At 40.3% G+C, this 15,790-nt stretch overlaps 1 protein-coding gene and 1 pseudogene across 2 annotated transcripts in view; one reads left to right on the forward strand and one right to left on the reverse strand.

Moving 5' to 3' along the window:
- Positions 1–15,790, reverse strand: part of LOC309550838 (ras-related protein Rab-14-like) — a 296,391-nt pseudogene that overhangs the window by 267,163 nt on the left and 13,438 nt on the right. The gene's annotated exons all lie outside the window — the stretch shown is intronic.
- On the forward strand, positions 1,995–14,915 carry LOC309550536 (protein ripply2.2-like; the record flags this gene model as incomplete). Its single annotated transcript, XM_082250894.1, has 4 exons — positions 1,995–2,182; positions 6,119–6,173; positions 7,144–7,214; positions 14,744–14,915. The coding sequence occupies 4 exons, from the start codon at positions 1,995–1,997 to the stop codon at positions 14,913–14,915; spliced, it is 486 nt and encodes a 161-aa protein (XP_082107020.1).

Below are 15,790 nucleotides of genomic sequence, written 5' to 3' on the forward strand. Positions count from 1 at the left end.
CGCACGTGCAGGAGTGACATCATCGTGGCTCCGGCCAGTCACCGAGCCCCGGAGTCTGCAAAACTCTGGAAGCAAGACGAGTAAAGATGGAGGCACCTGTAGCACTGAATTCTCTGCACGGGTGGGCTTCATTTTCAGGTAAGTTTAACATAATGTGATAGTATACTCGATGCATACTAGCACATTACGGTTTTACCCCACAGCCCCCCCCCCCACCCCAAAAAAAAATCTCTAGCATTTTACAACTGCTTTAAAGAGTTTGCAATCTAAGGTCCCTAATTCACATTCAATAGAATAGAATATACGTTTTAATTGAATATAATGGCATGTTTATGAAAAGCACACATTTGCTTGGCTAATTTAAAATTGACTTCATTTTTAGTCATTAAAGTACTGTTTAGTAAATCATCCAGTATATTCTGGTGTTTACTAACCTCATTATACAAGGAATTCATTGGAGTTTAATCATATATTGCGATCTGAAAGTTTACTTATCTTCAGATGTTATGTGATCATTACCCAGAACAGATACACATTGGTAAATAAATTAAGCAAGTGGTGTTACAACATGGGGAGTTGATGAAGACTTCAAAAGGCTCTTTAAATCCATTCACACTAACGAATAATTGGTACAAATATGCAAGTCACTTGGAACTTATGTGTCAATAGGAAGAAAAATAAATAAATTGGCTGGGTTCTGAAGAGATTCAATTTTGATATTGGATACAGCTAACCCTAATCCTATCTCAATATCTCAGGGCTTCCTATGTATAATGTAGCAGAGGACAGAGCTCCCTAGACCTGTCCAGACCATGGATCAAGCAGATCTTTAATTAGTAGGCGAGCTGTCAAATCTCTCTCTAAGCCATTTGTGAGCACATTCCATCCCCCATCAGATAACTATCCAGGCTTTCTGCTTATCTTGTCCAAACACCAAGAGGAGGTGAGAAAAGCAGAGACACGAGCCTGGAGCAAAGCCTCCACCTTAGGTGCTTCCATAAAACTTTTCTCACCCTGCCAATGGAAAACGTGGCCAGCAGAAGCAGCAGCCAGGCAGAGCCATCTATTGCCATATGTAGAGTCTGGTAGGAGCACCAGTGGTGCTGTAAAACAAATAGACATCATTCACCGAGAGCTTACATAATCTGAGACCTTATTTATTCCTTGATTGATTGATTTTATTTATTTATTCTTGCTAGGCCTTTTTTTCCTGCAAACACATCAATTCAGAAAAATCCTGGAGGACAAGGCTTATCATCATGCATTAGAGCAATCCCTTTGGAAATGGTGTGCAGGCAGCTTCTTCTGGCTTATCTCACAAAGTCTATTAGATATGGTTTTGCTCTGGTAGCCCCAAAAGTGATAGCTGCCATCCTGTGCAGTGTTGTTTATGCTGAGATAACTCCAGGCTTACATCCAGCTATAGATTATCATAGACAACCACATCAAAGTCCTAAAAGTGGCTGCAAAGCCATTGATCACAGTCGTGCTGCACTGCACACTAGAATGAAAAAGTGGATACATCTACAGTGTTATTTTTTATGTTTGGAAACATTGTAGGTAAATATTTGGAAAAGCTGTTTTGCAGCTACAATGTATCATTGACATACAATACAAAGTTGATGAGTTCTTGCGATCTGTAGAATTAGGATCAGTATATTATGATGACTGCAGTGCATCCACATCAGTGAGCTGTCAATCACCTGTCATTGATACACATGGTTTATAGAGTAAGGTCAGTGATGATCATGGTGTAGAGCTCTTCATAGTCTGCCCTTGGCATGGACCTGTGGAGGTGTCATTAACACGTCCTTGTCATATCTCTCCCCAGACCATTTGGGAGCCTGCACGAGTCTACCTGCCAAGTGTTGATGGACAGCTCTCTTGCTCTGGGTCACCCAGGGCACTTTATCGGTTAGGCAAACAAAAGGGTGGGACAGGCCTGGCCTGGGATAGACTATATAAAGGCTGTAGGGAACACAAAGGGATTTGAGATGCAGAGAAACACTGAGACAGCAAGCTTCAGTATGGATCAGACATTGGCTAAAGACACTGGGGATCACAACTTGTCTTCCATTCCTCTAGACTGCTACAGCTGTAAGTGTCTTAGAAGAAGAGAGAGAACTGTTCCAATTGGATATATCCAAGCTTCAAGAGGACTAGAGGGTAGAAGGGAACTGAGGTAGGTATTATCAATAACACTTATTTGATCCTGGAGATTGGCATTTAGCAGCCTATTCCTGCAATACCAAGAAGTATGTTCTAAAATTTGGGAGATACAAGAAAGAGCAAAGCCTGCAAAGTGCAGAAACCCATAGAAACTATTTGGAATCGTGTCCTACCCGAATAAAGCTGACCATATACTTTATATTCAGATATACTTTATATTCTGACTATGCAATCTTTACAGCTATGAAAAAATTATAGAAAAAGGGCAAACCACAATTTGTTCAATTAGTATCAAATCATACTTTTCTGCCACATAGATGATAGTAGACCTAAAGGAGGTTGTACAATCAGATTGTATAGTGTATAACCAGCTTAAGGTTGGGCAGCATTGCGTGCAATGGGTTATTGTACATCATTATATATTTCACTAGCTTCCTTACGCCCACAAGGGTCTGTGTAGTGTCTTTATATATTTTTTGTTACAGGTGTTTATAAATCGCAGACAATTTGTGCAGCATTTTACATATTGTACATTAAAGCGGTTGTTTTTCACCCTGCAAGGTAAAGCCATAATGTGCTACAATGTCATATATTAGCACATTATGTTAAACTTATATTAAAACGAAGCCCTCCTGTGCCCAGATGTCAGAGCTGGAGGCTGCTTCCATCTTTACCTGTCTTGCTTCCGGGTTTGGGGACTCCGGCTTTATGACTGGCTGAAGCCGCAATGATGTCACTCCCGCGCATGCGCCACAGGAGCCGTCATTTACGGCACAGGGCTCTGAAGGAACTGCCCAGGGTTTCGTTCCTTCAGAGAGCATGTGCCAGTGATGTCACTGGCTGCATGTACAGTAAATATCTCCTAAACGGTGCAGGTTTAAGAGATATTTACACTACCTATAGGTAAGCCTTATTATAGGTAAAAGTCAGTGATGCAAGTTAACTTAGACTCCATTCACACTGCCGCGACTTGTCAGGCGACTTGTCAGCCTGACAAGTCGCGGTCCGTCGCGGTCCATTGCTACAGGTCACAAGTCGCTCCGACTTAGAAAAAGGGTCCTGTACTACTTCGGGGCGACCTTGGAGCGACTTGCATAGACATTCATTATATGAGTCGCGGCGCACGGGACTTCACAAGTCGCCCCCGAAGTAGTACAGAGTCGTGCCGCTGCAGTGTGAATGCGGGCTAAGGAGCTTTCATTCTAAGCTGCCTATCTCACATTCATACATACACATACTAGGGCCAATTTAGACAGGAGCCAATTAATTACCAGCATGTCTTTGTAGTTTTAGTTCCTAAAAATAGTAAATCTGAGTTCTAGAAATCATTTTTTACATTTAATTAAACATAGAAACAAGTTTTATGTTGCAAGAGCTAATAAGAAGCTTCTAGCATAATTTTCAGCTTCAATGGTTTTAATTAGATTTATAAAACATTAGTCAGATGAAAAAAAGATAATAGAAAAAAATATTCCACAAAAGCATTACAAAAAGAACTCTGTAACAGAAGCATAAGGGGGAATAAGAAATTGTGGGATGTTTCTCGTGAGAAATTAAGATATGTTATGTAACATCTAAGACATACAGGGAAGCCTAATGAGTAAATATATTTTACCCCTCTGTAAATCATTTAAAATAGCTGAAAAAAACACCAAAATGTATTTAATTGTAATAGATTTAATTGTTAATTCCATGGTCTGGCTATTGTAATTTTGCAATTTTGGCTGCTAACATAATGTAGGCATACAAATAAGGAAGTGGTTTATAAGAAATGGTTGGATTAATATTGTGTGAGTAATACACAAACTCCCATGGAACTGCAAGTCTCAGCATGCTCATTAGTCTCAGCATGCTCATTAGTCTCACAACAGCTAGAGATTTCCTATAATTACTAGTGGCTGCTCACCCTTTCATCAGTCTATGGGTAATCATCACATTGCAATGCGGCTATTCATTAACATGTGTGCTATATGATTTAGATGAGATTAGTATTTCAATGAGTTTTATTCTGTATTTACAGTACATGCCAACTTGTTTAATAGGTACTTAATTAAAAGAAACCTCTATGGATAGAAACAGGTAAACTTCCCTTGCAGATCTCCTTCTGAGAAGATCAGTTGCCTGGCTTTCCTGCTCATCCTTTGGCTTCAGTGCTTGTTAACCTGGAACATGTAGGCAGGCAGATCAGAAATACTGGCTTTACTCTGACTCTCAATATGCATTCCAGTTCCATGTCAGTGACTTGGAAAGTACTGAAACCAGGGACAGCAAGACATGTGCTATGCTCCAAATACCCTCAGCAAAAGCAGCCTGCATGTTTCATGCATGGCCATGTTTTTTTTTTAATTCCTGTACCTACTGTATTGCATAAAGTCACATGCCGAGGTTAGGCCAGTGAATTTCCCATTAATTCTAGCATGTCACACAGTTTATTTATGGAAAACATCATCAAATGGACATTAAATCTTACAGTTAAGCAAGATATAAGATGTATCTTTACTCATATCCACAGTAAATATGAAAATCTTTACTTTTTATTTTTACTTTTTATTATCAATACACACTTTGTCTTTTTTTTATGATATTTTTTTTCTAATTTCGGAATCCATGTTGCTCTTTAGTCTTATAAGTTGACATTAAGCCTGGGTCCCACTAGATGCGGTGTAAATTCACAGCGAGTTTGCTGCGGATTCGGCACCGCATCTAAGGCTGGGTTCACACTTATGCAAATAGGATGCGGATTTCCCCACATCTAATTCGCATGAGATGAGAGTGTGACCGGCTCTCAATGGAGTCGGTTCACACACCTCCGTGGTAGTTGTGGTCCACACTGGAAAAGGTCCTGTGCGTCTTCTGGTTAGTTTCAGGTCTGAATTCCGGCAAGAATTCGGTCTTGATTCGCACCTGAAATGGAGAACAGGAACGCACTGGACCCCATGCTGCGAGCTGCGGCCGCCGCTAGTGTGAACCCAGACTTAATCACAACCCTTCAATGCGAACCGATTTCGGTGTGTATGTTAAGTTAACGATATCCTGCAATTGGTTTTAAAAACGCAGTGCGATTTTTTTTCAGAATCGGTTCGCATGGGTGTGAACACCCATGCAATCTAATTTTGGTGCAGACAAATAAAGGTTCCTGTACCAGTTTGATGGGAATGTAGTGCGATTTGAGCCATAAAAATCCATGGCTCAAATCTCACTCCACCGCATTTAATTTGCAAAGGAATGTGCTGTGATTCCCATACAAATTACATGCAGTGTCCCAAACAGTGTGAACCCGCAGTGTCCCAAACAGTGTGAACCCGGGCTTACAGCTATTCTTTAAATTAACATTGCACATTTCACTTAAGCTCACCAGTTGTATCCCCTTTAAATAAAAAAGCTAAATCAGTTGGAACTCCTATATATATATATATTATCCATATAAGCATGTGTTGCTTATCATTAATGTGATTTTCCTCACCTTTTTCTGGAAAACTGGTGTCTAATTAGTTGGCATGTGCTTTTCTGACACTCATTGTATATGCATGATATATAGTGTAAACCTTTAGCATAATCAGTTAGTTTCCTCTACCCTACCTTTAATAGCTCAGCAGTCAGCACCAGCATACTAGTTTTCTTTTACCAGTAACATTCAGTGGCAAAAACAAGTTTATATTAGTGTCCCCCCACCCCCTGTCCCCAATCCCTTAACCTTTAGACTGACTCAAATATTAAACCACCCTTCCTGAACCCTAAAACTCAATTCAACCTCTAACATTAATCCTAAACCTCCCCCTTTAGCCCAACACATGGTTAATCTTGGAAGCTCCATCAACAATTATACACAATACTTTTAGAAATGCAGCTGTGAATAATACATAATATATATATATATATATATATATATATATATATATATATATATATAGTTTGAACAAAGGCTGAATTCATTACTTTTATTTTTCAGACCACATGTGGCATTCTGGAGACCTTGGGTGCACAATAGCTCCAATAAAACCTTGGTAAGTTCTATAGTCTTTCAGATATCATATATGATCTATTCTTTTCCCCTTTTCCTATACTACTCTTTAGTTATGATGAACTCTGCATGCTAAATTTATTTTGCGTGGGCAAATTGATTAAAACTGAGTATATACTAATTGAACAACACTTCCAGTCCTTCTTTCACATAACTTGAATAGAACTTCATCATTCTGTAAAGTTCAGGTGCTTCCTCTTTTAAAAATCTGCATTGTGATTTAATAATTAAATGTCATACTTTAGTGCCATTTCAAAGTATGTTGCAATCAAGGACTTCTTATATCACTGCATTGAATTTTAATTTGTTGCTTCTTTATTGCTGGTGAGGATTCACCATTCACCCTGCTTGAACAAAATGCATGTTCGTAGCTTACATTGAATGAAGAAATCTTCAATTCCAAACACACAGGGTTGCTTGGGACTTTTAAAATAGAGAAAGTACAATAGGTGTATTATTTGTACATCTTCATGGCCTAATCCTTTATGCTCAAAACAATTAGACCCTTGGTTATTCTGATATCTCTTTAAAGTTTGAAAATATGAAATGAAAATATCAAACTTTTCAAAAATATCATTGTAGATTGTAAGCTCTAACGAGCAGGGCCCTCTAATTCCTCCTGTATTGCATTGTATTGTAACTGTATTGCCTTCCCTCACATTGTAAAGCGCTGCGCAAACTGTTGGCGCTATATAAATCCTGTATAATAATAATACACCTGTGCAGATCAGGGATGCGTAAAATGTATATTACATACGACATGCAAAGTAGAAGAGATCAGAAATGATTTCAAGGCTTAGCAGTCTTGTGCACACGTCTTTTCATTAGATATGGTACATGGTTTGGCATTTGTCACACAAAGCTGAGGTGTCAATGGTATAAACAGCTCTCAGGTCACTGCTCTAATGCACAAAACAGCTTGTAGAGATAACATTTTCTCCTCTCAATTCTAGCCATATGTTGCCGGCCTGTGTGAAAATCCACAATCTGGACAGAAAGCTGCAGAATACAACCACCCTGTGAGGTAAGCCTTGTTCCCAGCTTACTTAGAATTTAAGCTTCTATTAGTCATGGAACAAATGTTTAACCTGGTGTTTGGAGAGTAGTTGAAAAAGGTGCAATTGTTTTCTTTTGTGGAGATTGTTTACAGGTAAACAATCCATGCCAGTGCATATTGTATACTGTTTCAACCATTTAAAGTGTATTTCTACTTTTGCAGTCAAATGTGAGGAAACTCCACTATATGGTAGTTACGTGTTCTCATTCACACAGCATATAAAAAATTCGTAGCTTTAGATGTTTTTCAGGCGAAGGCCTCATGGCTGACTTCAGGGAACAATGTCAGAATGAGTCTGTCCTAAGGACTGGCTGATTCTCCTTTCATTAAAAGAATTGTAAAGGCAGAAGGTTTTTTTAATCGTAATGCATTCTATGCATTAGGATAAAAACCCTTCTGGGTGTAGCAGCCTCCCCAGCACACTCTAATACATACCTGAGGTCCTTCTCTATCCAGCGATGTTCACAAGTCCCTTGGCTGTCTGGGACTCTCCTGCTGTGGCGCCATTGGCTCCTACGGCTGTCAATCAAAGTCAGTAAGCCAATCAGGAGAGAGAGGGGGCAGGGCCGAACGGCAGCTCCTTGTGTGAATGGACACACGGAGCTGCATCTTGTCTCGGGTGCCCCCATAGTAAGCTTATTGATGTGGTGGCACTTGTTAGGAGGGAGGGGCCAAGAGCAGCAATGAGGGACCCAAGAAGAGGAGGATCCGGGCTACTCTGTGCAAAACCAACTGCAGAGAGGAAGTAAGTATAACATGTTTGTTATTTAAAAAAAAAAAAGAGAGACTTTACAACCACTTTAACACACACTTGGGGTTATTTACTAAAATTGAGGTATGCAAAATCTGGTGCAGCTCTGCGTAGAATTAATCAGCTTCCAGGTTTTATTGTCAAGCTGAAGTTAGAAGCTGATTGGCTACCATACACAGCTGCACCAGATTCTGAGTGCACCAGTTTTAGTAAATCTGCCCCACTGTAAGAAGCCCAGCTTTTAAGGCTGGCCATAGATTATTATTATTTTTTTTTTTTTTAAAAGCCAGTGGTAAAAAAATAAAAAAAAAAGATTGGATCCCCCATTCACACAAGCGAGGTGGATAGAGGAATCCTCCTCGCAGTACTATTGTATTCTGTAATCGGGCACTCCTCCACTGTCAGAATATTTAGAGAGATAACTATAACATAATGGCCATCATCTGTAATGTATACATGTAGAAGAGAAAGGGCAAAGGTCTCGGACTGTGCAGGCCAGTAAGAGGAGCATTCAAAATTAGATAAAATGTAAAAAAGTTTATTTTAAACAGATTAAAAGGAACATAAATAAACTAAGTGCTAGAATATCTATATTCTATAAAATCACCATAGAGTTATGTATGCGGATTTGAAACCAATAATGGAGCACTATGAGCGTGAGGTCTTCCAATGCTAACGCTTTTCGCAGATTGCTTCATCAGGGCTGCAAAGATCACATAGTAATCATCTATGGGCAAAAGACAACATCATTTACAATCATGTATAGATAACAATATTCTTATTTCATTTCATAACGAGTCATCTATTAAGACTATTGTCAGACGCAAACACAACCCACCTCCAACGACAACCCCACATGCTCATAACTCTCCCTGGGTGGGCACCAGAACCACAAGAGAGATGTCAGATAGGGGCAACCAACCTACAATGTTTTAGAAGGATTTTATATTGATTAGGTATGTCAGTAAAACAACATATCACCTGCCAGACTATGGGAGTGGTATACATTATGTTATGCCCATGTGGAGCATTTTATGTGGGTAAGACAATTAGGCCCTTTTGGAAAAGAATTTCTGATCATATTTCATATATCAGAAATGGCCAAATAAACACCCCAATTGGGGACATGTAAGGCGTAAACACAATTTTGATGAATCTCTCATTGAGTTTGCAGTACTTGAGATAGTCCCGAGGACCCAAGAGGGGGAACCTGGACAAAAAAGTGTTTTTTAAAGAATCCTGTTTGATATATAACCTTAGTGCAACAAATCCCCTCGGCCTGAATGACATGCTTAGCTATAAACCTTTCCTGTAAGCTATGTCCACATTGATTAGAAAATAAAGAAATGTAATAACTGAAATATAGATAGATAACAGTAGATGATTCTTATATGCTTTGGGCATTCAATAGGTTTATTTTAATCCTGTTGTTAATCTAAATGACAGATGTAGTGAATACTGACGCTTGGTATTATTATTATATTTCTGTACGTATAATATGCAACTGATGGTAGATGTATGCTCTGTACAGACTTCTCGGAGGCACACAATAGACACCTGTTGACAGCTGCGCATGCGCCGGCATTCTCGAGGTGTGGGCGTTTGGTCGGCGCTGTTGGAGATGGGCATATATCCTGAGCGTGGATGTGGCCTGTGTGTTGGGAGAGTCATGTGCCTGGGGCTCCACCTTGCGTCAGTAGATCGGTGGCGTGGGAGGGCTTTCGGGCGTACAGCGGCCGCTTCCTGATGACACTAATCGCTCTGCCCCTTCACTTTTGGCAATGACGCGCCATGCGTCGGCGTGCAGAAGTGACATAGTCAGGCATCCTCCTGTTGCAGGACGAGGCCACAGTAGACGTCCTATTAGGACACCAATTTTGGGCAGAGGGGACCATATATAAGAGACATGCTAGCAGGACTAGGGACAATCAAGCACATAGTTTAAAAAGGAATATTTTTCAACGCTTTAAGCAGAGGACATAGTGTACAGAGCCTATATAAGTATACACAAATATATTTGTTATATAATTTCTAGGGCCCCTTTCTTGGTGAGCACTTCTAGATTTAACTGACATAGGAGCTTCTCTTTCCATTGGAATCTATACAATTCACTGTTTTGGAAATCTGATCAAGTGGATAGCCAAATGTGAGATGAGAGTGGCCATATAGTAGGTGCCCTTTTGTTATCAATAGTATACATCTATAGGCCATACTTAATAAATATATAATCATTCTATAACATTATAGGTTGGTTGTCCCCTATCTGAAGTCTCTCTTGTGGGTCCGGCACTAACCCAGGGAGAGTTATGTGCATGTGAGGTTGTCATTGGAGGTGGGTTGTGTTTGCGTCTTAGTCTTAATAGATGACTCATTATGAAATGAAATAAGAACATTGTTATCTATACACGATTGTAAATTATGTTGTTTTCCCCATAAATGAGCACTATGTGATCTTTGCAGCCCTGATAAAACAATCAGCGAATTGCATTGGCATTGGAAGACCTCACACTCATAGTGCTCCACTATTGGTTTTAAATCCGCATGCATAACTCTATGGGGATTTTATAGAATATATATGTTCTAGCACGTAGTTTATTTATGTTCCTTTTATTCTGTTTAAAATAAACTTTTTTACAATTTATCTAATTTTGTATGCTCCTCTTACCGGCCTGCATAGTCCGAGACCTTTGCCCTTTCTCTTCCACTGTCAGAATACACTGTGTTGCTGATGGGAAAAAAAATTTAGAACATTCCCATTCGACATTTGTTAATCATTAGATCGACTTCCGTCAAGCGGGAATGGCCAGAGATGGATCGAAATTTGTCCAGTCTCTGCTAAACTGGCTAGATTTCAATCCATCAATGGGCATCTTAAATGTTACCCTTTGTTAACAAACAAGGGGGAATTAAATAAATCCCTACTGATGGTTTACTGTTGCTATGGCCCTAAAATGGACTATACCAGATTCACAAATTCATGCCACCCCTTTTTACTAACTTTCCTGACATATGTGGCAGATTCAGGTAGTTCTTAATAGAGCCACTTTAAAAACGTGCTGCTCTTAATGCACAAAAATCAAATGTGTTTACCCCCAGTTTGTAGTTAAGGAAACTTGAGGATATTAGGACCCACTCTTATGCCTCATACACACAGGTAGTTTTTTTTTATTCAATCCAGCAGGGCTGAATGAAAAAAAAAAACCTGGCAGCTCAGAAGGAGCCACTGTACTAACTATCTGACATTAATACAGCGATCCTCCCTGCTATTCTACAGCCCCCCACCCCCCCCCCCCCCCCCACCACCAGAACATTCCGGTCAGTGCTCTCAGTCATCAGCAGACCTTTTTTCTGTCATACCCCTTCGACAGAAGCTTCTGTCACACCGACTCCGGTACACTCGGGCCAAATATTGACCGGTTTGTTTTGAAAGCCCAGCTAGGCTTAAGTTGGCTTACAGAGTCAGATAGAGTGTCCCTGTACACAGTGTAGAAGAGCGGCATATTTGCCACTGCTACTCCCTCCCTATCACTGGCTTTACAGCTGACAGCCTTCTAGTAACTAGTGGTGCTGCAGTGGGTGCAACCTGATGGAAAAGCTAAGAAGCTAGTTCCCCATCAGATTTTTGTACTCTTTCCTTGTAATTGTCAGTAGCCTGTCTATTGGCTAAGGATCTGCCCACTGTCTGCTGTCAAAAACAAGGGAAGTGGACCTGATGGGAAACTAGTGTCTGCCAATCTCCTTCAGGCTCCACTCTCCCATTGCAGTTCATGTCTACAACAGGTACATGAATTTTTCGCGTGGAGGAATGTCAAAAAGAGTTTGTTTCTTAGACACTCTTTATGAATTCCCCTGACAATGTCCAAATCTAGCACACACATAAATATAAGGAACGTGGCTCCCCCAACCAGGCCGTGCAACACAGGAGTAAGGAGGGGCCTCAGCCGTCATGTCTCCACCAAACAATGCTATCACACTCGTTTTGCCCTATGACTGAGCCTCGGGGAGCAGGGAAAATGCATGAGAGGGTGTGGTTTGGCAGAGACATGTAGGCTGAGGCCAGGGGCAGACTGGCCACTTTCAGCCCAGGGGGCATGTACAAACCACAGGCCCATGGTGCAGCGACATGGTCCCGCTCCCACTCTCCCTCTTCCTGTCCTCCTCCTGACCCTCATTGCAGGCTGAAGCTCCGCTCTCGGTACTCTCTACTTACCGGCTGAATCCTGGTTCCCAACCTGGCCAGTAGGGGGCAGTTGGGGTGAGCTGGGACAGCTTGGTTGGGGCTGGCCGGGGGAGGAGAGTCTCCAGTGGGACATTAAACCAGCCTCTCCTCAGACACAATTCAGGCCATCCATGCTGGGGTGGGGGGGGGGGGGCCTGCACTCTGTCCTTGTCTTCAACCTGCACTCGGTAGGTCATCGATGGGGGCTTTTTACTTCTCTTCACCAGGAATCCTTTAGGCATGTCTGTAGCAGAAGTGGTGCAGCCTTTTTACGGGGCATCAGAGTGGCCCAGGGGGCAATTTCCCCCCTGCCCCCTGGCCCAGTCCTCCCCTGGCTGAGGCCGATCCTTACTCCTATGTTGCACGGGCTGGTAGAGAGAGTGGCATTCCTCCTATTTATGTGTGTGCTACTTTCTGGATAAGTATATTGATACGCCAGCACCCCGTTCTCTGTGGATCCAGGAATGAGATTCTTCTTTAATTTACAGCGGCAATCCAAGTCTTTATCTAGGTCCAAATCTAGTGTACAACTGATAATGAAGAACTACCTGTACAGTACAGACTTGGTTAATTATGTTAAACACAGCTCCCCAGACCTCTCACAAGCAGAAGCAGAAAAATCAGTTACCTATAGGATACTCTGTAAACGTGATTACATAACATAAAAAATAGGATTTTTTTTTCATATCTACATAAATGAGCTAGATGTTAGGGTAATTTGTGTCTTATGGTGATAGGTGTGAGTCAGAAAGATTTGGGAGAAACCAGCCCTATAGCTATATATATGAAAAACCAGAAAGGAAGAGGTTAATCTAACCCCACATATATTGGACTTTTATATGGTGAGTCTCAAATTAAAGAACAACCATATCAATAACTTATTAGAAAGGTACAAACTGCATTTATATAGTATCCACAATCGTATATAAACAACTTCATAGAAATGGGGCCCATAAAAACATAATACATACAGTGACATCAATAATGTATAACAGATAAAAGGTGCATATTGTGCCAACATGTTTCGTGGCCTATGTATTCCGCTTCTTCGGGGCTTCTGCCATCCATATACACTTCACGGAAATCTAATATGTATGTATAGGAAAAAGAAAACAGTAACATGATACACATATAAAAAATATACATACTATATACGCATAAAGATAAATCAACATAAATTTGAACAATTCAAACAAAAAAAAAAGTTATTTGTTTTGGAAGGGGTGTGGTACAAATAAGATACTTACCCCAAATAAGCAAAAAGAAAATGAGGAGGAAAAAAGAACTAGATATTATGTATGGTATTTCCCCTTTACCAGCTCTAGAAGTATGTAAAATACTACGGAAAGAGTCAGTGCCTGGGGAGGAGACAAATCAGTCGGGGGCTCCACACTAACATCCCCCACCTTGGCTTAGTGGCAGTTAGAGGTGCCAGTGCTGCTCCCCTTCCTACAAACATAGTACAGCAGTATTTATAATACAATGCTTACTGCCTATTGAAGAGTTTTAGCTCTGATTCAGCAGAGGGAGTAGCACACCTTTGCAGAGAGACTACTGCTTCCACACAGGGAGCAATAGTTCTCTGAAACATACCAGAGGGATGTGTGGTTATGGCTGTCTCCTAAGAAAACAAATTGTAGGACTTTGAACACCTTTTGTTTTGATGACCTTGGAATGTGTTAGGTGATTTAAAATAAAAATCAACTGGGTTTTACGTAAACATATTGCTATATCACATTTAAAAAACTGAGGCATAGCTTTAAAAAAAAAAAAAAAATGACTTTCTTTAATTTTCCACCACCAAATGCTGTTCAGATTTCTAAGAGTTTTTCGTATGAAGTTGACAAAAGAACCAACACTGCCAGGAGTCCTCATGGGTCCACCTCAGTTCTCAATGTTTCTTCCTGATGACCTCCATTCTTTTCAGGATACAGTAGTGATTTGGAGGTCAGTAGAAGGAACCAGGGAGCCCTGTAATGGACCCAAGGGGTTATTATTATTCCAGCCAAATTCACATAAAGATTTGGCAGGAAAGATATGTTTACAGTCTTTTTTACAGGTATCCCTTGATTTAAAAAACGCAGTAAGGTTGCTTTTGTTTGCTTCCAAAAAAGACTCACAGGCAAGTACACAGCATTTGATCTTTCAAATGTAATATGAGCAATGCTTACCTAATTTGTGTTGTTCAGCTTGAAACCTGCTGTTGGTCCAACAGTGGCCAACGTAGCTAGAGGAGGGCTCTGCCCAGGGAGGAAGCAGGCCCACTGTCTGCTCTCGGTGCTGCTTTGTAGATAAGGAAACTGGAGGTTATTAAGATCCACTTTAAGTTAGTGTACAGAGACAGTTAGAGTGTCACTGTACGCAGTGTAGCAGAGTATATTTGCCGCTGCTACTTCCTCCATGTCACTGGCTTTACAGCTGACAGCCTTCTACAATAAACATGGGGGTTTCATCGTAATAATGCTAACATTTTTTTTATTTTTTATTTGTACAGCTAGCTTTATTATTATTGTTACTGTTTTGCAGGCTATTCTGGCCCAAGTCCAAACCACTTGACAACATGTATTTGGAAGCTGCGGATTTATTACAAAGCTTTCCAGTCCAAGCTACGTTATCATTTTACAATGACTCTGAATCAGACACAGACAACGAGGAGAACAGTGAGGAAGAACATGACTCTGGATTTGAATCTGAATAATAGGATATGCCAACAGGACTTGACTACATACTGTAAATAGCTGTGACACTTACAATGGGGCTCTTTTCGCCAACTTGTAGATATTTCACATTTATTATGGCAGGAAGAAAGCATAGTCCATAGTTACATGATTGTAGCATGAATTAACTGAACATGTACAAAATACAGCTTGAACTATTTTACACACAGGTGATACTTATTTGCAGTCAGATGTTCACAAAAAAAAAAAAAAAAAAAAAACGTCTTAACCTGGCAACATGAGTGTAATTGGTGCATGTTAGATGGGAAATGTAATAGGGAAGCTAATCGATAAATTATATTATATCTGCAAATAGCAGATGTTATAATGAAATGGTTTGTACAGTGTACAATACTATCATACACAAACCCAAAGCCAAACAAAGCTACATGCTGCATATAGAATGAGCTAGAAAAGTATAGTCAAAGCAAAATATCTTTTCTCTTCTTTAATGATGTTCATGCTGTGATAACCAAAAAAGCAAAATGGGATTGGATGCTATGGGCTACCACACTTACCACATCTACTTGGTTTAATAGTCCAGAAATGTAAAGTTTATACTGTATAGTAAAAAATACAGTATCATGTATTTATCTTCTCTCTTGCTCAGCGTTCATAACCGTTTTTAGTTGACAGTGCATAAATGTTCACAAAATTTCTCGTCCGTTTTTTTTTTTTTTTTTGCGACATTTGTTCCTAGACTCCCGGGTCGTCAGCAACTTCAAATCATGCGCAGTCTTTCTTATCCAATTTTTCGCGGACGTACTGCATACACATTAAACGAAAATTGGTCGTCTGGGGACAGACGATAAAAATTTTGGTGTTTATCCCTCCGTTTTTTTTCGTTGAAAATGTC

This window comes from Pelophylax lessonae (genome assembly GCF_965119305.1).
Source record: "Pelophylax lessonae genome assembly, chromosome: 3".
NCBI classification, from domain to species: Eukaryota; Metazoa; Chordata; class Amphibia; order Anura; family Ranidae; genus Pelophylax; species Pelophylax lessonae.